This window comes from Xenopus laevis, chromosome 5L, assembly GCF_017654675.1.
Source record: "Xenopus laevis strain J_2021 chromosome 5L, Xenopus_laevis_v10.1, whole genome shotgun sequence".
NCBI lineage: Eukaryota > Metazoa > Chordata > Amphibia > Anura > Pipidae > Xenopus > Xenopus laevis.
In genome coordinates this window covers 28,914,505-28,941,100 of record NC_054379.1, presented here as the reverse complement: position 1 = coordinate 28,941,100, position 26,596 = coordinate 28,914,505, and the positions used below count along the sequence as shown (strand labels likewise).

At 35.2% G+C, this 26,596-nt stretch overlaps 1 protein-coding gene across 4 annotated transcripts in view; it reads left to right on the top strand.

The window, feature by feature from the left end:
• The window catches only part of aplf.L (aprataxin and PNKP like factor L homeolog), a 136,756-nt gene that overhangs the window by 69,266 nt on the left and 40,894 nt on the right, over positions 1 to 26,596 (top strand). For all 4 annotated transcript variants that reach the window (XM_041562632.1, XM_018262804.2, XM_041562630.1 and 1 more), the window contains 2 exons: positions 14,707 to 14,855; positions 21,149 to 21,486. In XM_041562632.1, coding sequence (XP_041418566.1) covers positions 14,707 to 14,855; positions 21,149 to 21,486 — 487 coding nt within the window. The remainder of the gene's footprint in view (positions 1 to 14,706; positions 14,856 to 21,148; positions 21,487 to 26,596) is intronic.

The following is a 26,596-nucleotide window of genomic DNA, read 5'->3' as shown; positions in this document are numbered from 1 at the left end:
AAATTCTGACTTTGATAAATAACCCCCCTAGTGTTTCTTTTTCCTGTTTATGATGGCAGATATCTGATACTAATAACATTAATTTTGGGGCTAGATTTGTGTATTGTAATTGCTTGTCCCTTGCTATGCATGCTTTTTCTTATGTTAAAACAAATGTATTTTAAATAAACAAGTAAACAAGCACTCTACATGTCATTAATTTCAATAATGGTAATTGACCTCGGCACTGGTAATTTAATTATGTACCTCGCAAGGACCAAACATGAAATAGCCTTAGTTTCCCTGTTTACCTTGTTTAGTTCAAGAACTAGCAAAAGCCATAGATTGCAATTAAAACAATGGGCAAAAAGTGTGTTCAGCACATGCCTTAATCGATGAACACGTGTTAAAAATGGGGTATGCTTCCCCTTTAAATATGTCTGAGTGTGCATCTACTATTATATTCCTGGCCATAGATGCAACGATCTGATTGTATGAATCGTGGATTCGTACGATTTTCGGACCGTGTGTGGAGAGTCCTGACATTTTTTGTCCGGCGGAGATCGGTCGTTTGGTCGATCTGACAGGTTAGAAAATTTGCGTCGCCTACCGATAATATCTCTGCGTGTATTGCCGATCGTACGATTTTCAATGGGAGACTGTCACCAGCTTTGTCAGACATCTATCGTACGATTGCTGTCAGAGGTAGAACATTGACTGATCTGTTCTTTTACTACTTTATTTGGTCGGAATGGTAAGACTTTGATCTGAATGGTTAGTGGCAGGTCTATGGCCAGCTTTACCCTAATGTAAATGGAGATCACTGAATGTTTTACTCTAATAAAAAAATAAAAGTAGCAATATTCTTCTCAACACTCAGATTCCTTTGCAGACAATAGGGGCTACAGCTTTGTGGATGTTTTCCCACAAACTTTATTTCTTCATGTCTATTATAATACTAAAAGTTTATGTCTATCTCTGGACTTGTTTGTATGTCTGAATGTGCATCTACTATTATATTCCTCTTACCCTAATGTAAATGGAGATCTCTGAATGTATAAAATAAAAGTAGCAATGTTCTTCTCAACACACCGATTCCTTTGCAGACAATAGCTGCTACAACATTTTGGATGTTTTCCTTCAAACTTTATTTCTTCATGTCTTTTATAATACTAAGAAGGAGACGCAGCTGGTGATGAGGCTTTGCAGAGCACAGAATCCATTGTTTCATTGTTTCCTTAAGTTGAAATTAGAAGTCCAGTAACTTATGCAGAGCTCAAACAAACCCACAACTAAGCCACATTATGCATTTCATGGCTGATGAAAAATGTACAGCTATATTCTGCAAAAAATAAACCCATTCTAATATTTTTGACTAAAATGTAATTGCCAGTTTGTTAGAAACCCAGTGGACCAATGGAACTGATTATAATCAAATTTAAGGCTACTGTGAGATAATGGCCTCCAAATTGTATAATTTTTTTTTAAATTTGGAGAGCTTACATTTATCGGTTTTTCCATAATGTGAAGCATGCCAGTGACAAAATTGAGCTGTGGGGATGCTTCTTGCAGCAGGACCTGGAAGGCTTGTGAGGGTAGAGGGAAGAATATATTACGTGAAATCCTGGAGTCTGTAAGACCCCGAGCCTTGGGAGAGTCAATGAGCCCAAGCAAAAACTGCACAAAAATAACTTAGAAACAAAGTTAATGTCTTGGAAAGTCGGAATCCAGGAGGGACATTTACTTATCAGATACAAGGAGTCAGTTATGGGCCCAAGAGGGAGTTCATCTTTAGTGCTCATCTATGGAGCACTTTTACCCTCCCCCCCTTTACCCTACACTTAAGGTGGCAGATGAAAATCCAGCACTCGTGCAGTTAAGCGTGCAGTGTCCGGGGGCGCCTGCGGGCTACAAATTTGGTTGCTCCTAACTTGCTCTTCGAATGGCATGTAAGCCTTCCCTGCTAGTTGCTTTAGAATTGAGTGCAGCCATAAGCAGGATGCATATGATCGGTCTGTAGGTATTTGCAAAAGCCGAAACACAATGTGCAAAATGCAAAAAAAAATTGCCAGATTGTGGGTTATTTTTGCACTTTGCATGCTGCGTTTCCATTTGTGATGAGGCCTACGGTGTACAAAGTGCAATTTTCAGATACGGAATGTCATCTTTGTAACAACAAAATTGCAGCTTTATTTTCCCGTTATTGCAGCCTTGCAGAGAGTTGCATCCCATTCGCTTAATGCACAAAAATGTTTAAGCCCTGTTTTTACTAATTGGGTGAGAGTTTTCAGAATGGATATTATGTCATTTCCAGCTTGTGTCCTCAAAAATATACATACCAATTTATGGTGCTCAGTGATGTCATCTGTAATTTTTTACAATTAAGGTTTTTTTTTTGTTCCTAAAATTAATGACAAAACAATTGTATTTGACTTTTTAATAGTTACTTGTAATTTTCTGAGGGCTCAAGGCAAGGCGTTCCACAATATGATAAAACCTGCAGCATTTAAAAGAAATCCTCAAGTCCCAAGCCATTTGAATAATGCATTCTATTTCTGTATACGTTTAAAATTCTAAAATTTCTGTAGGTGTTGATGGTTCACTTCCTTATTAAGCGTTTCCAGGAATGCGAGATGTGACTTAATTTACTGTACTATGGGAATTAGCCATGTTGCTGCTTCGTAAAACCTTCTATTGTTGTTGTTTTACAGATATTATTTCAGTTGCATGTTGGTCAAAGTCAAAATGTTTTGCAGCTGGTCGGTCTTCCTATGGATTGATTTGAAGCTGGTATGTGTTCACTGTAAAATAAAATGCTTCTCAGAATTTTTGTCTGTAAAGGTCATCTATCATTAATGTGAGTTAAAGAAGTGTCAGAACACCAATACTCATGTCAAAGGAAATAAATAATTATTTGTGATAAGGGTACCTTTAGTTATCTGATAGCTAGGATCTGAATATCGTGTAGCTGTGTTTCTAGGTGAGCATTAACCTTTGGGTTACCCAGGAAAGAGAAACAGTTGAAGCCATACATTCCTTGCTTTCTGGATTTACTTTTTTGCATATGCAAAGGGAATTGAGCTTTCATATATTCATTTTCAAGTATGTAAATTGATAAAACTGCACAATCTGCAAACAAAATGTGGTCACTTTCAGTTGCCACTTTAAAAAGTGAATTTGGTGCATCCCTCGTTTTGACTATAACATTGACTGCTACATATGCAAATAATATACTGGCCAATAAATGACCGTCTTGATGTCTTGCATTATGAATCATTTCACAGTGTTTTCATTATTGTATTTTTGTTAAAGGAGAAGGAAAATTTAGGCACTCCCAAGTAATTGTATTGATTTACCTGAAACCCTGGGCTGGTGCTCCTATCGGCAGAAAATTGCACCGGCCAAGGGGTTTTCTAGCAAGCACCACGGAGAGATCTTCTTCCTTCCTCTTATTTCTTCAAATTTCCCCGGGCAAATGCATGCGCAGTAGAAGAAAATAGCCAACATTTTAGTTAATATTCGGCTTTTCGTTTTACTGCGCATGCACAACCGCGTGAAGAAAGAGGAAGCAGGAATAAGATCTCTCTGTGGTGCTCACTGGTATAACCCTGGGCCGGTGCAGTTTTCTGCTGATAGGAGCACCGACCCAGGGTTTTAGGCAAGTCAATACAATCACTTGGGGGTGTCTAATATTTGGCACCCCCAAGTGCAAACAGACATTCCTTCTCCTTTAGCTGCTTTTTTTTTTTGTGCATCATAGTTACTTTATATATTTTACTTGCATTTTATACTTTTGTGCTCTATAAAGGCATCTCCTTGATTCCTGTTCATGTACAAAAAAGAAGTGACAGGAGCAGCATAAGGGACAATTCCTAGCTGCTAAGTAACTAATAAAAGGTATTTTAACTTCAATGTATTCAATCTTTTGCTTAGATGCTTGATTTATAGGTAAATGTGACAGTAATATATGGGTTATTGCTGGACAGAAATTGAGAGTGAAAATTTTATAGCCATTTTAGAAAACGTAAGCCTGATTTGGTGACATTGAAATGGGAAATTGAATACTTGGATAAATTGTTCTCTCCTCATCCATTACCTGCTCATTCTTAAAACATTTTGTGCTTAGTAATCTCACTTAGTGATGAGCGAAATTTTTAGGCATGTTTCACTGCAAAAATTGACGCACCACATCACACGACAAAAAAATTTGATTGTTTTGCAAATTTTTGGCTAATCGAAAGGGGTCACATTCACCCATCACTAATCTCACTCCTAGTGCTTCTTTAAAACCACACACACTTGAACAATGTTTATTTAGTAGGTTGCTTGTTTATGGAGCAGTTGAAGGCAAGGTGGTGAAATTCTGTTTTGCCCATAAATTAATGTGCCCTTTCAGCAAATGGAAAATGTTTAAAAGGTCATGGTTTTGGCCATTTGAAGGTCATCTGTTAACTAAATAACGTATATGGTAAAATTAAGTATATATACGTTGAAGACTTGGGCCTTTTAAAATTAAATTTAAAACAAAAAAACATTTGCTCTTTTGAAAAACATATTTCAGTGCAGAATTCTGCTGGAGCAGCACTATTAACTGATGTGTTTTGAAAAAAACATGTTTCCCCATTACAGTATCTGGACTGAGAAATTCCAGGAGGCAAAATGTGAGCCCTTTTAGTCTGGAAAGATTCTGGCAAGCATTATCAAGGTGCTTTTTCAGTGTGAAATAAGCCATACAGAAAGGCCAGCAATTTATGTAGGCAACAGAGAGGCAAGTCTGATAAGCCAAAGGTCAAGACAGTTGGTATAAAAAAAAGCAAAAGTCTTGAGAAGTCAGAGGCAGACGGAGAGCTGGTGGACCACAGGCTTAGAAGAACAGACAAGGAGAGTAGGAACCGGAGAAACAGGCTGGAAGTCAAACTTAGAAAAGACAGGGCAAAGAAAACCTCTAATAAAAGAGGGATGTACACATCACCACTCAAAAGTGCTACTTTTGGCAGGATATCTGACTGTATGCTGTTAACAAAATGCTGTCGGGGGAAAAAAAAGTGAAACGCTATGATACTCCCACGATCAGAGGAAAAAAATCTCACCTTATTGTGTACAAGTTGTATCTATTGCAGTCCAGGGTTCTTACAGCCCACCCACTAGTCAATAGCTGCAGAAACACAGTTGTGAACTCGTCTTTACTAAAGAATACCACATTGGAGCTAACAAAACAGATAGGTCACTGATCAAACAACCAAATGCCAAGTGTATATGACATCATTCCCGAAAATTAATAAAAACAAAGTCATGAAGAGGAGAAAAACTCTCAATGCATATTTTTCTGGTAAACGACACTAGAGGAATAAATTCTAGAGCCATCAGTGTTGCAATAATCCAGGGAGCAGCACAGGAATAAATGAAGGTGTAGGTAAAGAAATACTTGGGGTAGAGGATGCTGATGATCCCTGTGAAAAGGAACCAGAAAGAACTGGATACGAATACTCTACTCTGAACAGAAATACCCTACCCTTAATTTTCGTTCTAGAGCCAAAGAAACCATATAGCTCTGAGCTATATATTTGAGAAACATTAAACAAGTCACAATTACCTTTACGAATAGCATCAATGTGTGCTTTGCACATTGCACTGTAAAAGAGTAGCCCATTGGTGCAGGTTATTTTTTACAATCTCTTCCTAGATGACATTCCACTGATGTTGCTTGAATTCTTTCAAGATGCACTCTTGACTGTTTTGCAGGTCTTGAGCCCCCGCCCATCATCTCATGCTGATTATGTATACTGCACTAATTAACTCGTGCATTGTTATATACAGAGTAAGGCACAACACAAAGGGGCAGATTTATTAAATTTCAAATGGTAAATTTGATTTTTCTAAAAAAAAATTTGTGTTAAAAATCACAAATTTGAATTTAAAAGCACCAACTCGAATGTAAATTTGAATGTGAGATTTATCACATCTCGACCATGGAAACAGTTCTTATTTGAATATTCGTCAAACCTGCAGAATTCATTTATAAGTCAATGGCAACGGTCGGCTGACCCATTTGGAGATGGTAATAGCCTTCCTGACATTCAATTTTTTTTTCTGGTGAAAATTCAATTCAAGTTTCGTTCATAGTCAATTCGAACACAAATCTAATTTTTGGGTGGATCGTATTGTAGACAATCAATTTTGTTTCAGAAATAACCTCCCATTTGAGTTATTACATTGGAATTTATTAGAGTAAAAAAAAAAATTCACTTCACTTTGAAATTCGACCTTTGATAAAGAACCCCCAAATAATTGCACCACAGGGTGCAGCATGAAATTTACTTCCATATTCATATTTTTTTGCCCCAATTTTGTAAATGAGGATTAACAATGTTCTCCTTAGTGAGTGGGGGGAAAAAATTCTGCCAGTAGTGAGAATAAATAAAAAAAAATAAAGTTTCTCCCCTACCTCTCCTGCCCAAATATAACAGTTTTTGCAAAAGCCTATACTGTAGGACTGTTTGCTCCTGCAAATAAAGTATGCAGTCCTACCGGCTTCTGAAAGAACAATTCTAATATAGCACATATTGTGATGAAAAACTGCTAATGGCAAAAAATACTTGGGGCCAGGATATTTCCATTAAACAAAGCATCATTTTAACCAAGGTATACCTTTGTTCACAGCTAACATTAATTCAATGTAATTTTTGTATAAAAATGCCAGCTTACGTTGATTTCCAAGTTCCATAGTCATCCCTATAACCTTACAGACATCTCAAGTACAGAACAGTTTGTAAGAGGCACTTTATAAAAGACATTTTCTTGCTAAAAAGATCATTTTCATACTGACAATTATGGTTTAATAGATTTTTCAGCGATTAATTTCTAAAAAGGTCTTCAGGGAAAAGTACACCGGTGTTCTTACACATTCTTATTGTTTCTTAGAAAAAATTCAAAGGCTGTTTCTATAGCATCCAAGAAAAAATTATAGAAAACGAGGCGATATCTACCCTGCTATTCCTGTATGCGCACATGAAACATAAATTATTCCCAGAAGTGCCTCAAATCGGTCATGCCGCAGAAAGCAATGAATCTACTTTCATACAATTAGAACGTAAATAAAAACATGACTATCAATGTTTCAAGTATCTAACATGAGGGGGGAAAAGCAACTTAGCAGAACCTTATGTATCTTTTCTGTAAAAAAAAAAAGCTCAGTGACGCACAAAGAAAATTGGCTAAAAGTGTGTGTGTGCAGTATATGGACAGCATGAGTAGGAAATAATAGGCAAAGAACATTCTAGACTTTTTTTTATATACAGTGTTTAAAGAATAAAACAAAGCAAGTCAGTTTCTTCATATTTAGGCTCTAAATTGGAAGCTTTCTTTCCTCTTTGTGGGCCTTTGCAAGCTTATGCGGGATACAAGAGTACAGGGGTATTTAGGGTACCGGTATGGGATACGTTATCCAGAAAGCTCCATGTTATGGAATGGCTTTCTAGATTTTATCCAAATAATCGAAAATCTGAAAAATATTTCCTTTTTCTCCTTATTGAAAGCAAACCAATTTATTTAATGATTTTCTTGTAGACTTAGGGGCAGATTTATTAAGGACCGAGTTGTGTTTTCCAAGAAAATTCGAGTCTTCGAGGTTATTTTTTTGGTAAAAAAAGAAAATCAAATTTTCGGGTTAAAAAAAAAAAAACTTTATTATACCCCAATCCTGGAAATAGCTTGACTCTGAAAATACACCATCTAAAACCTGCCGAGGTCATTTAGAAGTGAATGGCAGAGCCATTTGAAGATGTTGATAGCTTGCATTCACTTGCAAATCACCTGCCCCTCCATTCCATAGTGCACTTGCACTAATAACTCATAACTTGTATGTTGGATCATAAATTATGTTAAAAATGTAGTGATCTAGTTTAGTAATCTTGTAACCTTATTTTAATATTTCCACAAAATTTATAGGTAGCATTATACATTTATTTTAAATACCTGGCATTTTCTGGTAGGGATTTTGGAAACAGTGAAAGGGGACATTTAGGAGTAGATTAAGGGTTGAATTTCGAAGTGGAAAATACTTTGAAATTCGACCATCGAATTGAATACTACGAAATTCGAAGTCGAATTCGTACAATTTTTTGCATCGTACAATCGTATTACGATTGTACGCTAGTACTCCGATCGTACTTCGAAACGTACAATTCAAACGATTTTTTAAGTTGGCGAAGTATTGAAGTCAATAAGACAGTACTTAGATTATCGAATGGTCGAGTAGTCGAACGATTTTACTTAGAATCGAAGGTCGAAGTCGTAGTAGCCTATTCGATGGTTGAAGTAGGATGACAGATCTGGTGGCCATAGGCTGCTTGATTTGCAAGCAAACTCAAACTGCTCTGAGTTCCTGAAAGCAGGAAAGCATTATCCAGTTTGGTATTTCAGCAGATATATGGTTGCTAGGGTCTTATTTACTTTGCAACTATGCAGTGGTTTGAATGAGAGACTGGAATATGAATAGGAGAGGCACTAAATAGGAAGTTAAGTAATACAAATAACAAGAATAAGAACAATAATAAAATTGTAGCCTCGCAGAGCTAGGGTCGGTGTCCACCCCCATTTGAAAACTGGAAAGAGGCAGAAGAAGCAGACAAGTAATGAAATAACTATAAAACAATATATAATGAAGACCAGTTGCAAAAGTTGTGGGCCCGCTCGCTGCTCCTCTTGTGGGTAGGGCTGTATTTAGAGGTGGCATCGGACCTAAACACGCCCGTACGCCATGCGCGCTGACGTCACGTGAAGCACAGGTCCTTGGGGGCCTATATATAAATACAGCCCTGCTTGTGGGTCGCAGGCGGATTTGGGCTGAACTCTTCTGCCTGCTCTCCCTGCCCACGACCTTAGACTGCTGGTTTCCGACTTCCTGTTTTATAGGCTTGCACCTGCCCCGCCCCTCTTGTGATGTCATCAGCGAGACGGATCTGCGCGGGTCTATAAATTGAAATTGGGGTGCAAGTCGAGGGCGGGTTGAGGTTTTCTGGACCCGCACATCACTAGTCTATATATATATATACAGTATATATATACTTTATATATATATTAAAAAATAGTGGTGAGCACAACTTTCCCTTGTTTGTTATAGTTATACAGGAGCAGTAACCAGCTCCATGTTGTAGCTCCCACCCCTCCAACTATAGTCAGGTGATCCCACTGGTGTCTAATAAAAGGGCAGCCAAGTTTGGGAGTTTTACTTTGAAAGCAGCTAGTAAGTTGCAGGTAAAACTTAGTCCCTTTGTAAAATGTATAATTAAGCAATAGAATTCTTAATGAATCAGATGAAAATTAAGCGTAGGACTGGCCAGATATGGGATGACTTTGACGTAGTTGGCCAGCTTAAATATATTGCAATATATGGACAAACAATCCCTGTGTTGTTTAAAGGGTAAGGCATTTTTCAGTAGCAGTATGCACAAAATGTCGCTGTCTTAAATATATTGATAATGGGTTGAGTGCAGAGGACCTCTTGTAGTTGACTATATATATATATATATATATATATATATATATATATATATATATATATATATATATATATATATATATATTTGTAAATAATGGTACAGTGATGTCCTAGAACAATATGGCTGGAGTACATGACCTTGGCCTTCAAATATGTCTGTTTGCCAGGGAACATTAAACATTACATATATATAAAAGTTATCAGTATTTCTTTTCCAGTTAAAGACTTGTATTTTATATTTAGTGATTGCTTGAAAATGTCTCTAAAATGTCAAACGGACCCACACATTATTTATAGATAGCTGCTACTTTAATCAGTTTTGCCTCTAGAAGATCTGACCTGTATGACACTGGCTGGTCTTCTAATGCGCTGTAAATACTTCAAACATCGAAACTGAGTTTCTTTCTTTAAATGCAACGATCCCTTAAACTGAGTGCATGAAAGTACTTCTTGCAGTTCTACAGTTGGGTCCTTGACTGTAATGTATTACTTTTCACACATTTTTATGAGCACTCACTCATCCAAACAAAGTAATAGGTAAAGAATCCGTTATCCGGAAACCTGTTATCCGGAAAGCTCCGAATTAAGGGTAGACCATCTCCCATAGAGTCCATTTTAATCAAAGGATCCAATTTTTAAAAATAATTTCCCTTTTTTCTGTAATAATAAAACAGCAGCTTGTACTTAATCCCAACTAAAATATAATTAATCCTTATTGCAGGCAAAACCATCCTGTTTGGTTTATTCAATGTTTATCTGATTTTTTAGCAGACTTAATTTATGGAGATCCAAATTACGGAAAGATCCCTTATCCAGAAACCCCCAAGTCCAGGGCATTCTAGATAACAGATACCATACCTGTATTTCTACATGGGCAGTCTTCTGCCCAGCCTTTTATAAAGTCCTATGCAAAATTGTGTGCATATAAATTCTGTCTCCTCGTGAAATAGAATAACTAGAAATGTGTATGAAGAGGTAAAGCAAATATATTTCTGAACTCCCTGGTGAAAGCTGCTTTTAATGAAAATGTTAATCGCTATCATCAGCTGCTATTCCGATGTAGTTTTGTGACTTTTTCAGAGGAGTCACTTTAATTCTCCATGGCAACTGCATATTGTACAGATTTTTTGGTTTTAATGTGTAACAGTGGCGACATTACCACATCACTGCAGGTCTCTAACAATAGAACAGTTCTTAATTTGCCACAGCATACACCCACTCGCGTTTTACGCAATTTTTGATTGCATATTCCCCACCATTCGAATCAAACGACGTCTCATTTGTGTGCGTGTGGGGAGTCATCAATATGCGGTGTATGCTATGAACAGTTTGTTTTGCATGCCTTGGGGAAGAATTGGTTCTAGTGGGGGTCCTTTAAATTTTTGCTGGCAAATTCAGTATTACTTGTGCCTCGTTATAAAAAGCAACATGAATTGAAAAAAAAACAAAAACCCAGCAGATTTGTTTTTAAGTTGTCTCTTTCCATAAATGCTCGTTCCGTTATTAAAATACTTTGCTTAGATTTGCTAGAGAAGTAAACTGTGGGTCAGAAGGGTAATAATTGAATTATAAAGATCATGTTTCTCTCTCTTCCATTGCTCTGGACACGGTTTATGTGCTTGGTGTAGCAGTGTAATTGTGTGCTCCTGCATGAAAGCATAATTGCTATTTTATCAACTCAATTATGAAATCCACTCTTGATTTTGCTTTCAGCTCAGCATTGGCAAAATGTTCAGTGGCCCTTGTTACTTCTTCTTTTGATGTAAGTTTAAAGGAAAACTATACCCCCCAAACAATGTAGGTCTCTATTAAAAGATACTGAGTAAAACAGCTCATGTGTAAAACCCTGCTTCATGTAAATGAACCATTATCATAATAATATACTTTTTTAGTAGTCTGTGCCATTGGGTAATCATAAATAGAAAATTGCCATTTTAAAAAATAAGGGCCGCCCCCTGAGATCGTAAGATTCACTGTGCACACATACAAACCACATGTAAGGTCACATGAGCCAATTAACAGACAGAGTTCTGCCTTTTGCTTACTCACTTCTTCCTGTTACAGTTAGTGTTGTAGTATTTCTGGTCAGGTGATCTCTGAGGCAGCACAGATAGAGTCACGAAATGGTGGTTCAAGGCAAGAGATGTAAAAGGGCAATATTTATGTAAATATATATTCCAGTTTGGTAAGATTCTTTAATATGTCATTCAATTTGATATAAACTATCTGTTGCTTAAGTATTCATTTTGGGGGTATAGTTTTCCTTTAAGTTTTACATTCTTCTTTTATTTATGGGCACATAGTTTGCCTTTTTTCAATAGGCGTGTATATTGTTAGGCCAAAAGTATATGCCCAAAAATATCCATTCCAAACTGCTTTTGGAAAGCAACGTTAGCACAAGAAATGTACACAAGCCTAATTGGATCATGCTCAATGGCAAGAGTTGTCTGAAGTGGAGTAAAGGGGCTCATTTGATGGCTGTGAATGGGGACTTTATCGGGGGTTGGGTTGGGCTTTAACCATGTGTTGCACAGAAAAAGGAGGCCTAATCCATAAAACACTTAGGGACAGATATACCAAAGGTCGAGGTGAATTTTCGAATGAAAAAAATTTGAATTTCAAGCAATTTTTTGTGTACTTCGACTAGGGAATAGTCTAAATTAGATTCGAATTTGAAAAAATTTAGAATATCGAAATTTATCATGTACTGTTATTCGATTTTGATCATTCGCCATCTAATACCTGCCGAATTGCTGTTTTAGCCTATGGGGGACCTCCCAGAACCTATTTGGAGTCAATTGGTTATTCCTTTGATTCATACGATTCGAATTCGCCCAAATACAGACCTATTCGATCAAAAACTGACCTATTCGACAATAAAAAACCCTTCCACTTAATTTCGGTTGGTCTTTTTGAATTCGAATTTCGACGTTTTTTCAATTCGAAATTCGACCCTTGATAAATATGCCCCTTAAAACCACTTGTATAACGAAATGTTGAATGAAGTTGCAGGCTCGTTATCATTCCTGTAAGTAGGACAAATGCCCTTGTATTGTTCTATATGCTTAGTCTCAATGATCTCCATTTGAAACATAAGAAAAAATACATATAATAATGATGCACATGCTTATTAAAGAGGAACAGAATGCCATACAGAAATATCAAATGATAAATATGCTCTTGGTAGGTGCTGCATACAAAGCCATCATCCTACTGGGTCTATCTTTCTCCTGTCCATTTGTTAAATACAGTTCTGTATATGATGAACACAAGAGTAAGTTCAAATAATGAAATTGTTCATGCTAATACTCTAATCACAAAAAGTACTTGCACCTTGTGCTAATGTGTTGATTCAGTCTCCTTTAAAGGAGAACTAAACCGTAAAAATTTATGTGGCTAAAAATGCCATATTTTATATACTGAACTTATTGCACCAGCCTAAAGTTTCAGCTTGTCAATAGCAGCAACGATCCAGGACTTCAAACTTGTCACAGGGGGTCACCATCTTGGAAAGTGTCTGTGACACTCACATGCTCAGTGGGCTCTGAGCAGCTGTTGAGAAGCTAAGCTTAGGGGTCGTAGCAAATTATTCAACCGACAATTAAGTTGGTCTGTAATAAAAGCTGATGATGATTATTAAATTCTGATGCTAATTGCACTGGATTCTGTTCTGACATGTAGTAATTATCTGCATTAATTCACTAATCAGCCTTATATTGTGACATTTCTATTCTATGTGTACTGTATATTGTGAGTGGGTCCCTAAGCTCAGTAAGTGACAGCAGCACAGAGCATGTGCAGTGAATCAGCAGAAAAGAAGATGGGGAGCTACTGGGGCATTTTTGGAGACACACATCTTTACTGCTAAAGGGCGGTAGTTGCCTTGGGCTGGTACAGAAGCACAAAACATCATGTGCAACATTTCTACCTACTTCTTTAGTTAGTCTTTAGTTCTCATTTAAAGCATTGCACACGGTGACATACAAGGTGTAAAATATAGGATGCCTGAATGCAAGGACTGTATACCTTGCAACCTTTTTTGAAGTTCCTTTATCTGCCCTCCATTGCCACCTTGATGTTTGGTGTGTGATATGCTATGATTATGTACATGTTTAAGCACTACATGGCTGGAAAGAAACTTAGATCTATAGATATCTATATCTATATATATATATATATATATGTATATATATATATATATATATATGTATATATATATATATATATATATATATATATATATATATATGTATATATGTATATATATATATATATACACATAATATATGTCATAATCTTACATAAAATGCAAAACAACTCAGCATGGATATGGGACAAGTTAGAATATCACCCAATAACCCAATAATAAGGCCACACAATAATTCTGGATTAAATATAAAAAGAAATCTAGAAAATACTGCTCTTTAAACACCACACTCTCTACTTGTAATGCTCCAAATATATTTTATAATATAAAGTCAAAGAAATGAAATTATGTTTTACTAGCAGTTGACTTCTGGGGATGGTTGGAGCTACCTTGTTTGGTTACTGATGTTGAGGCAGCCTTTGGAAGGTGTAAATCTGATTGAGGTCTCTAAATCTTTCTAATACAGTGTTCATTTCATCCTCAAATTCCAATATCTTCGAGATAACGGTCCTTTATTTTCTAAACAAACTACTGGTTTGTATAGAGGAACAAGAGTTTCTTGTTGTCTGCAGTAAGTTTGATTGGAAGTTTGGTCCGTTTTACTGCCAAAACCCTGGGATTTGGAAGGAAAGCATTGTCATTCCCCTAAATGGTAGTTAACTAAAAACCTGAGTAATATTAATACTAATTTAGAGTGATTAAACTGGAAATTACTAAATGCTTACGATTAGTGATGTAGCACAGGGCTGTCCAGATATCCAAATATTTTTATGACCCCTGCATAAACTTCTTTTTTATTCCTTAATCTTAATACTCTTTCTGGCCTGAAAAATTGTGTTGAGTAGGATAGCTGGGCCGTTGCGTGGAACATGTTGTGCAGCACTGATCCCAAGTTTAGTTTTGACTTTGTTTTAATACTCTCTCTGGCCCAGAAAATTGTGTTGAATGGGATCATTGGTAAACTACGAGGTACAAGTCGTGCAGCACTGATTTATAAGTGGTGATTAAACTAAAATACTCTGATAGCAGTATCCAATGTAACAATAATTTCATTGTTTTCACCATTTTCCGTTTTTATAAGGAAAGAGGAATAGAATCAGAAGAGAGAAAAACATAACCACAAGCAACACCGATGGAAATATATCAAGTAGTAAACATCAGGTGCCCTCTTATATTAAAGAAGCTCAAGAAGAAGTATTTGTAACAAAGAGGGGTACTCTTGAATCACAGGTACTGTGGTCTTGTTTTTCATATGCTACTCTATTCTTTGTTTTTTTCCCCTTTTTTATTCTGAAGAAGATGTTGAAAAATATTTCACAAGCAATTCATTTTAACAAACTCACATTACCACATGAGCTGATGTGCCCCTACTATAAAAAGTAATACTAGTGATATTATTAATCTTGAAGTGTCATACAAAACCCCTCAAAGTAGTTGGAATCCATTCACTTAGCTTTTTCATTTCACACACCACCACTTCTCTCTATTCTTAAGGGCCAATTTACTAACATACGTTTCATTTAATTTTTTCTCCATTTGTATTTTTTCTTTAACAATCTGTTTTAAAAAAAAGTTCTCAAACAATTTGTGATTTATGGAGTGAAAATCCACAAAAAAACTCTAATACAAAGATTCTCCAAGTAAAAGCAGTCAAGGTGCCATAGAAGTCAATGGGAGCTGCGCCAATCCTATTGGAACTTTTTTAACTATTAAGAATTTTAGAGGTTTTTAGCTATGTTTTAACTTATAATTGTCTGTAAAACTCGAATTTGTAGAGGTTTTTGAAATACTTGTATTTTTTTTCAGATCATTAAAAAAAAATTTCCTTTTCTACTTTTTATGTTTGGACCTTTTAATAACTCTAACGGCATTTGTGATTTTAGAGAAAATTAGTTTAATCGTGGTTTCAAAAAAGCTCTACCACAAAAATGTGACCATTTATCAACGTTCGAATTTGAATTTTTGCCACGATTCGAATTTTTTTGCACAAAAACTCACAAATTCGAAGGATATTTTCAAAAACTGAAATCTCTGGTATTTATTAAACACGAATGTAAAACTTCAGCATTTAAAAGCTTGCAAGTTCATGTAGAAGTCAATGGGAGTTGTCCTAGGCAAAATTCAAAATTTTTTTAATTCAAGATTTTCAAGCTTTTCAAGTTTCTTTGAGCTTATTTATTTCAGTCAACATTTTTATATTAGGATTTTTTAACAAATAAACAGACATTCGAATATTTTTTAAATTTTGAGTTTTTTTTTAAATTGTGAGTTCAAGTAGAAAAAGCTGTCAATCCTCACAAATTCGATTTTTGATAAATAAGCTCATCAATATTTAGGCAGTTTATCATGATAAAATGTACCTCACCCTAATTGCCTAATTGTCTTTCTTAATCAATAAGGCTTGAGAGATTTGACTTGTAGTCTAGTGCTGGAAACACAACACTATATTTACATCTTTTACCCTAAGGGGGTTATTTGTCAAGGTCCGAAATTATCTCAATATTGGTGTTACAAACTCCAATCTAAGCCGCTCGGTTTTTTTAACGCTTATTTATTATTATATTTTCCTGAAAATTTGCTTTGAGGTAAATACACCGATTATCGCGATTTTTCACCCGAAACCTCCAAAAACTTCGGGGTTTGGTACGAGACCCAGCGCAAATCAATAAAAACTTCTCCCATTGACTTATATGCAACCTCGACAGGTCTGAGATGCCGGGATTTCAGATTCTTAGTTTTCCAGCCTCGGGGTTTAATAAATTCCGGAAAATTCGTGAATTTTTAAAAGCCAGATTTTATTCAAAAAAATCATGAATTTTTAATGATTTTTGCATTCGGGGCTTAGTAAATAACCCCCTAAGTTTCAGTTGATAAACATATTGATAAATGTACGAATAGTCAAATAGCAAAATTACATTAACATCCCCTGGTTAGTTTTCTTAATATGATGAATATTGCTCATTTGTCTTTTTTAACTATGACCAATTTATAAATCAATAACTGCATTCCGTTATCCATTATATTAATAATTGTGTTCTAAAAAAATAATTGGGTTTGTGATTTATTACAGTTTCTTCTCCCAAGAGCTTCAAAGAGTCACTTTCATTTTAGCAAAAATCATCTATTTAAGCTTCATTATACCTTCATATGTTTCAAAGTTGTCTTTAATCTTTCCTTTTATATGTACAAGTTATTGTTTCAACTGCCAAAGTGACACATAGATAACATATTATTTATAAGCATACAACTACTCTATGTATAGTTACTAAACCAATGCATATATATTGCCGCATTCCAGCTATGTCCCCTTGGATTTATATACCCAAGGTTAATTAACTTTAAGAATAAAAGAGTAGCTATTCCCTTTCTAAAACATTTTTCTATAGAAACAGATAAAATTAGTTCATTTTGCTTTTTATTTTCTTTCTAACTAAACCAGTTTATGCGGATTTGATTTGGTATATTTAAGGGTACTTGTAAAATGCTCTCCTTTAACATAAATGAATCAGCTCGAACTCATGCACAGGTATGTGACCCCTTATCCAGAAACCCGTTATGTAGAAAGCTATGACTTACAGGACCATCTCCTATACAGTCCAGTTTTTAGAAAAGCATTCAAATGTTTTAAAATTATTTCCGTTTTCCCTTTAATAATAAAACAGTACCTGGTACTTGATTAAAAAAATTTTAAATGTTAGAGTGCATTGCTTTATAACACATTCAGGAAAAATCGGCATATTGATCCACATTAAGACACATTTCAATTTGTTACATTTTTCAGTAATGTATTAACTCATTGTAATAAAAAAAAAGTGAATATTTGTGTAAATATTTTCATAGAAAACTATTCTGCATTTTTAATGTCTTGTGTATTCTTAAAGCATGGTGCTCCACATTACAGAAATATTCCTTATTTGAAAACCATATTACAATCTGTAGAACCTTTGGGGAATGTGCTGTTTTCGACCAGTAAAAACTAGCTATATATTTAGATATGCAATTAGCATATGGTTCCCCATTAAAAGGACATGGATATTTAATGCAATTTATGCCTATAATCTGTGCACAGCTGTGTATTTTGGTGTTGTGTTAATAAAGACCTATAGACTAATGCTAGAAGAACGATACATTTAAGGGGCAGATTTATCAAGGGTCGAATTTCGAAGTAATGGGAGTTTTTTTTGAATTTCCACAACTTTCGAAAATTCAAATTAAAAAAGACCAACCGAAATAAATTTTTTAAAAAAAGTTTTTTTTTCTGCGGGGTAATAAGCTGTCCAGCCATTGACTCCAAATAGGTTCTTGGAGGTCCCCCATAGGCAGGTTTTAGATGGTGAATGGTCGAAGTCGAAGTTTTACATTTCTTTATTCTAATTTTCGATTCTCATTTGGGCTATTCCCTCGTTGAAGTACACAAAAAATAGCTTGGAATTCGATTTTTTTTTTTGCTTTGAATTTTTACTTCGACCCTTGATAAATCTGCCCCTTAACAACTGTCAGTTGTTATGTACAGCACTTGAGAATATTAGCACTTTTAATCTTTTATATGTTATCTCTGGTTCCTTCTGCTGAATACAGTACAGGATAACTGCTCAGAACTTACTGAGACATACAGTAATACAAAAAAAGTCAAACTTTTAACTACTATGGCTACATTTATAGTAAGACATGCATTTTTGCTCACACCTTTGTCCAGCTGTTCACATTGCTTCCCAGAAAAAAATCTTTCATTGCCATGAGATCATCACATTGTCACAAAACAGCTATATTCATAGGTTATACATATATATCTATTATCTCAACTATCCACTCAATAAATCCTAATGACAGTTTACTCACCCTTCACTAGCTGCCTTCAGTCATGAACTCAGCTCTACATTGCCACTTCATTCCAGCTGACAATGAACTAATTTACAGACATGCTAAACTAGAGCTTTATAATCAAAAAAACATTTTAGACATATAAAAGGAATAATGTGCCCCTATTGGTTTAGTTCTCCTTTAATTATCAAACATTTTCTGGCGATAAAAAACGCTATTTTTCCCTAGATCAACTTCTACACTGGTTCCAGTATTGACCTATTTGTTCAAACATAGAAGCATATTGTTGAGCATTCAGTTCTGTAAAATTATTTATAAAAACACTTTTCTAGCTATAATATGTTCCAGTAAAAGCCATCATTTTCTAGGAGACAAAAATGCTTTTTATGTTCAATAGACCAGATGTCTATAGAGAGCTTTAACTACCAATTACATTAGGCAAGGTTGTAAGAGGAATCTCTTCCCCTTTGTCAATTATAAAGCAACACTGTCCGGTTAGATGACAGCTAAACCAAAGAAGGAAATGGATAATACTGAATTGTGATGGACGCCATGACAGATGAAGAAAAAACTTGTAAATTTCTACTTTAATCTGTCATAATGTCTTGATAATATAAAAGGACAAAGGAAGGAAATGTGAGGCTAAAAAGTTATTACAGTAAAGTTATAGCTGAAATATGAACTATAAGCTGTTCCTTGCCAAGTGCATTTTGCAGTATTTATAAATACTCAGTATCCTGTCAATTATATAGTGACTAAAGTACCTCCTCTTGTAAAATATAAGGATATTATAAGTTACCAAGGAGTTTCATGACCATATAAAAACACGAGGCCGAAGGCCGAGTGTTTATATACAGGTCATGGAACTCCTAGGTAACTTATAACATCCTCATATTTTGCAACTGGGGGTACTTTATTTATTATAATACGCACATTTCAGTGAGTCATGTGACAGAAATGACATCAGAAGTCACCGTTTATAACTGATGACATCAGAACTCACCATTTATAAGGATATAATTTACAAGATATTCATGGCTTTTGTGTATTATATATATATATATATATATATATATGGTATATAATGCTGCTTAGCTATGCCATCAGTTATAATCAATCACTGAAACGTTTCATAGTATAAAATATAGTATACCCCGTATTGTAAAATAATAGGACATTATAAATCACCTTGCAATTACATGACCCCTGTATAAAAACACTTGGCTTTTAATTTCTTTCACATGACTCGCTGAAACTTGTATTATAATAAAGTACCCCCTGTTGCAAAATATGAGGATATTATAAGTTACCTCTGAGTTTCATGACCTGTATAAAAATACTCGGCCTTCGGCCTCGTGTTTTATATATGGTCATGAAACTACTCAGTAACTTATAATATCATTATAATTTACAAGAGGGGGTACTTTATTCACTATATATTTTACAATAGAGGGCACATTATTCCTTTTATATGTTAACACTTTTTTTTTTATTATAAAGTTCCGACTTAGAATGTCTGTAATATAGTAAAACATAGTGACACTTTTATATTTGCAACCACGTGTAGTGAGATGTTATGGGGCCTTCTCACTAGAGCTTGCAATGTAACTATGCATAAATGATTAGGAATGCACCAAATTCGGCTGAATCCCAAATCTTCAGTGACTGAAGTTTATCAGAGCACAAGTCACATGACTGGGGGCACCTGGGAAACTGACAATATGTCTAGGCCAGGGGTGTCCAAAAGGTAGATCAGGATCTACCAGTAGACCTTTAGCTGGTGATCAGTAGATCTCCAGACACTGTTAACAGACAGCTTGACTGAATCACCCTTTTGTTTCATACTTTTCATTCAGATATTTATTACTTTAAGTTTACATAAGAAATGGATGTTTACATTTAACAATATACATTTTCTCATAAATCAATATTTAAATAATATTTTTAACTTACAATGCTTTTATGGCTGTAGATCATAATGGGACAATATCACTTAAAGTAGACCTTACATTAGTAAAGTATGGGCACGCCTAGTCTAGGCCCATGTCAGGCTGGTACTGGTTAGGGTTAGTCCACACATGCAGATTTGGGGAGATGTAGTCGCCTGGCAACTAATTGCCTTTTCTTCTGAACGGCAATCTCCCCAAACTGCCTCCGCATGTCTTCCCATCCGCTATAATGAAAGGTCGCCTGCACTAAAGCACACGCATCGCTTCGTTTTCTGAAGTCGCCCGAAGTTTCCTGAGTCAACTTCGGGCAATAAAGCGCTGCGTGTGCTTTAGCGCAGGCAACTTTTCATTACAGAGGATGGGAAGACACGACATTGTCGCCCAGACGACTAAATCTCCCCGAATCTCCTAGTGTGGACTAACCCTTAGGGAAATTTCCGTTATGAGCAGCATTTTTATGTTACAAAATTAACAAGAAAAGCAAGTTGTTTTCTTGAAATTGGGCAAGGGATGGAAATTACTTTTTCCATGCTTTGTAGCATTCTGGGTAATGTTTTTCTGGATAGTTCCTATCCGCAATCTGGGCCCACCTCGAAGATGAGGTCTGTTTTCTCTATAGTTACATCTGTGGATCCCATGTCTATATATGTATAATGTACTTAATCCAGATTTTATTTCAATTTTCTTTTACTAATGAAACGTGTCTTTTAACCCTTCTTCCCTAATGTACTTCTCTTGTTTCCTCTCCTTAAGGTCTCCCCTGGAACATTGTGTACTAGTTTGCTGACCAAAGCACGGTGTGAACAGTCAAATGATGACAATGAGATGATTTTAGCTGAAAATAAAGACAAGTATCTGGATGTGCAGAGCTGTCAGAATATTAATGACGTGACAAATTGGTGCAGTGAAAATGGACAATCTGGTAGCTCTTCAGTTAAGCATATTAAGGCATCTTCGTCAAAAACAACCCACGGCGATGATCTAAGTCTAAGCCCAGATGAAGATGAAGAATCTGAAAAGGCAGATTTCAATGGCGGCCATCAAGCTGCAAAAAAGAGAACACCTTGTATGTATGGAGACAACTGCTACAGGTAAGTTATTTTACTAGATAGATACAACTAGTATTGTAATTTATTGTATATAAAGGGGAACTATCGAAAATTTAATCAAAAAATGTAATATAAGCTTCAACATACTGAAATAAGAAACTTTCTAAATACAATTAATTAAATATTCTGCACTGTTTCTGAAATAATCAAGTTTATCTTCACTATTCCTCTTTCAGCATCTGTTTCTCTTCATTCTGTTTTCATGCAGGAGTTGGGTGTCAGATACTCATTGACAGTTAGATCCAATATATCTTATAGGGGGCTCCTTTTGCCTTGTTGATATATTAGAGCTCACTCTATTGAGTCTCATGTCTCTCTACATGCAGAATCTGTGCAAAAGGCAGTTATTTTGTTAGATTTTGTTTCTACTGGAATCAGTTATTTGAGTGAGTTCTAATACATTTGCTTGGAATTGAAGCCCTCCCCCCTATAAGATATATTGCATCTAACTGTCAATGAATATCTGACACAAAGACAGAATGAAGAGAAATAGATGCCGAGAGAGGGAGAGTGAACATAAACTTATCACAGAAACAATGCCGAATATTTAATTTACTATATTTAGATATGTATGGGCATATCGTTAAATTATTTGTGGAGCCATCAGTCACTCTTGAACCAAAAGCATATGTTCGTTTTTGGTTCATTTGTTTTCCTAGATGGCTATGCCAAAGAGAATACTTGCAGGCCAGGGAGATCTTTTTCTATCCAGAAACTGAGACCCCTTTAAGACACTGTCAGCTATACCTGTGTGTGTGTGTGTATAATGAATGAACTGCCCTGCTGCTAATATGTAACTGCTATTTTTATGTTTTCATTTTCTATTCAGGAAATACAATTAGCTCCACTCTATGTTTGAGTTCTTGTTTACAGAATTGCCTGCAAATAAGACATGCAAAGCACAACAGCAAACAGAACTGTTCCATGAATAGTTTTTCTTTTATTCAGAATAAAATGTCCATTATGATGTACAGTATAAGGAACAAAGCAAAGTATCCACAAACAAAACACCAATGACACATCTGATGCTTGTGAAACCAGTTGTTGGTTTATTTTTTTTAGCTCATAATAATGGCAACGTTTCGGCCTTTACAAGACCCTTTGTCAAGCCAAGGCTTGACAAAGGGTCTTGTATAGGCCTGAAACGTTGCCATTATTATGAGATAAATAAAAAATAAAATATTTGATTGATTGTATTTAGAAAATTTCTTATTTCAGTAGGCTGAAGCTTATTAACTAATATAGCCATACACCTAGAGACACCTGATACCAAACAGGTAATACTGGAAGTAGCACTCCATTTAGGTATTAAGGAACAAAGCAAGACCCAATGTATCCTGGTGCAGCATATGCCTCTGGGGAGAACCCTTACATTATTATTGCAGCAACTCCAATCATAGGGCAGTATATGTAGTAGGTTACAAATCCCGTCTAGTAAGTGTATTACCATCTTTCTTGTCCTAGAAGATTGTAAACTTGTTGGTAAAGGTAAAATAGAACAAGAATATAAAAAGTTACAAAATAGTCTTTTGTATGGGAAATATGTACAGACCAATTAATTTTGTGACCTTTAATTGAAAATTATTCTTATTTTACTATTTTTATTATGATGTCAACCATATTATTTGTAAACAATCTTAAAGGAGAATTCAACCTGTGGGGAAAAAAAACCCGTACCCCCCTCACCCAAGGTACCCCTCCCTCCCTCCTCCCCCATGCTAACTGCCCCCCGGGGAAATGCCCCATACTTCATTTTATAGCTCTCTGGAGATAATAAAGAACAGAAAGGAAAAAAAGTAGAGTGGGATTAGAAAAACAATCATTTCTGTCAGTTTTTATTAGTACTGTGTTTTCACATAATTTTACACGTATAATTAATTCTGTGCAAGGTTGGTCGTATACTAATAAAACAGACTTCCTAATAAAATTAACGAAAAGCAGTATTTTTTAACGGCATTTTTAAAAATACATTCGAATAATGAGAATTGATTTCAGAAACTACAAATGACTACATCAGCAAACTTGTATATTTATCATTCATATTTTGATGGGGTGATCATTTTTATATTAAAAGTGGATGGTGTTGGAAGTGTTCTTGCTGTGTTAATTATACATTTATTTTATATATTACAAATACTATGAAACGATTGGCTTAGTGATCATTTCACTATTGCTCATAGTATATGACACTTTTGGTTATCTAGTTAGGTCAGAACCTTTGCTGATATGCATAAGCAAAGGGAAAAAATACCCCCCACTTTTTGAGTTAAATTATTTTTTGGAGGTGTTTATGCATTTTTATTTAAAACCAACTAAATTAACTTATTAAAACTATATTTTAATATTTCAATTTTGATCCCACAGATATATGAAAAGTATTTGTCCCTAACTAATAGATATTTTATTTACTAATATAGCCATGTTAACTGATGGCTTCTGAGATTTGCCATTAAACTCAACATATGGCCATGTACTTTAATATAGTCACATCATTTCTCATTGATTTCTATTATATGTTTATTGTACAGAAAGAATGCATTATGTCATAATTTGAATAAGAAAACCCAAATTACTCTGGTTTTTACCAAATACTTCTACTATGAGTTGTCAGACATAATAGCACAATTATTTGAGACAAACGCAATATGACGTTCATTTACAAGACCAGTGTTGATATATCTGTCTAATTGAAGAATGGAGGTGGCCTGATCCCTCCACCAATACCTCTCAAACGAATAATGAACCCTTATTTGCTATTGTTTTTTGTATGTTTTAATTGCGTGCAAGTCTGTAAACAGGAACTCGATTATAGAGTGGACGTTAATGGAACTTTTTATTATATTTAAACTTTCATGAATGTTGCTGACATTGTCTTCCAGAGGTATTCATTTCTGGATATAAAATTTGCTCATTGGTCCGTAAGGGGGTTATTTACTAAACCTCAAATATATCTGGTGGGGAAAAAAACTTACATTTTTCAAGATTTTTTATACCCGGATGCTGCAAAAAGCCTGAACCCGAAAATCCGCCATTTGTTGAGGTCCTGTATAGGTTAATGGGAGAGGAACCAATCTCAATTTGAAGTTTTCATGGTTTGCACTAGGTTTAGCCTTAAAATCCAAAACCTGAAAAAATTTAGCAATTTGATCAGACGATTCAAGTTGTTGCATACCAAAATGTTGCACACCAACTCTTTGGGTGTTGCTCCCAGTATCTTCAAAGCAGGTGCTTATTTTTGAATACCTGGCAAGTTTTGGTTGCATAAAAACCAGGTGTATTGCCAAACAGAACCTTCAATAGGCTGCCAGTCCACACGGGGACTACCAATTGCCAATCACAGTCCATATTTGTCACCTCCAGGACCTTTTTTCATGCTTCTCTTGCAATCCAGCTTTTTTATATTTGAATGTGGCTCAGGGGGTAAAAAGTTTGGGGATCCCCAGCATAAAGTTTGCATCTTGTAAATTGCGTGTGATTATTAGGAGATATGATTCTATGATTTCTCTATTGCCCAAGGGCCATACCTTGTTAATTCACCAGGCTTTCCATAAAGCCTCTGTCACTCATCTACAATTTATGATGAAAGATGCTTTCATGAATTAGATAGGAAACATGTAGCCAGCAGTGGCAAAATATCTATCACAAAAAGAAAATGAGAAAAAGCAGTCACTGATGCATACGTTTGTACTATAAAATGTACATGTGCATTGGGGCAAGCCAACTAATCATTATCATTGTATAGCATATCTGCTTGTTACAGAATTTCAAAGTAGGGTGTGATTTATTGTAAGCCGTCGGGTAAATCAGAGAAAGAAACAGTATAAGGACAGAAAAAAATCTACGTTAGAATTATTTCAAACAGGGCATTATACAGCCTTAACATAACAACAAAATAAAACTTGTAATTAAAATATTTTTATTTGAAAAATTGTCTTTCATATTTTTATAAAGCTTTCCCACTTACCCTTGCCCATGGATGATGTCACTTCTGATTTTATAATGATATCACCTCCAGTGGGGTTGTGGATAAAGCTGCTGCAGGTCGGACCAGTGAGTTTAAGTGGGTTATTTATCAAAAGTCGTGTTTTCGAGCTTCGTGAGCTGTTTTATACCTCGAATGAACTCACAACTGGAATGGTTTCTAATTTATGAAAAAACTGAAAAAAATTGATCTAGTTTTCGAGTGACCCCCAAGGAAAAAAACTTGGACATCATGAATGGTTGAAGGGACCTTTGCCATTGACTTATATGTGAATTCGACAAGTTTTAGCTGGAGTATTTTCGGATTCAATCTATTTACAGCTTCAGGGTATAATACAACTTCGAAAAATTAGAATTTTGATTTTTAAAAATCAATTCAACCATTGATAAATAACCCTCTAAGTATGTACAGATGATGAGCTCCTCCGAATCATTGATCTGTGATGTCTGGATTAAGACAGTTACTTAACTCACTGGAACAAAGCTTTTCATTGCATAAAATAAACTAATAATTGTGAAACCCTCAGTTTTTTATAAGAAAATAGAGTAAGAAACCTCAAAATCTTTAGGGCTAAAAATATGTTAAGGTTTAAAGGAACACCAAATTGCTGATCTTTGTAGCAAAATAATTTGTTCCTTTGTTGTATATGAAGAGGAGGCTGGAACCGTGATAGTAAGACAGCCAATGAAATACTTATAGCACAGGTTAAACTTGTTTTTGTAAAATGCAAATATATATGGTATATAAATATCAAAATATTTAGCCTTGTGGGTTTTTTTTAATGTTTGATACAAAGGAAGATTCAGATCTTTGACTGATGATGATCTTCAAAATAAAAACCTTTCATGCCATTACTAGTAAATATATGAAAGCAGAATGTATGACTCCAAATTATTGGCTGCTCTTAAGGAAGTTACATAGCAGTGTAAGGAAAAGTCAGTGCAGTACTATAAGACCTTTATTTGTTCATTATATACTATATAATATAATAAAATGTACAGGTTGGGAAAACACAGGGTTGATAGCATGACTTCCAATATTGTGGTTGAATGGATATTGTTGAACTGTTTTTGCACTCCTATGTGGAAAGTATTTCAGTCATGCCCTGAA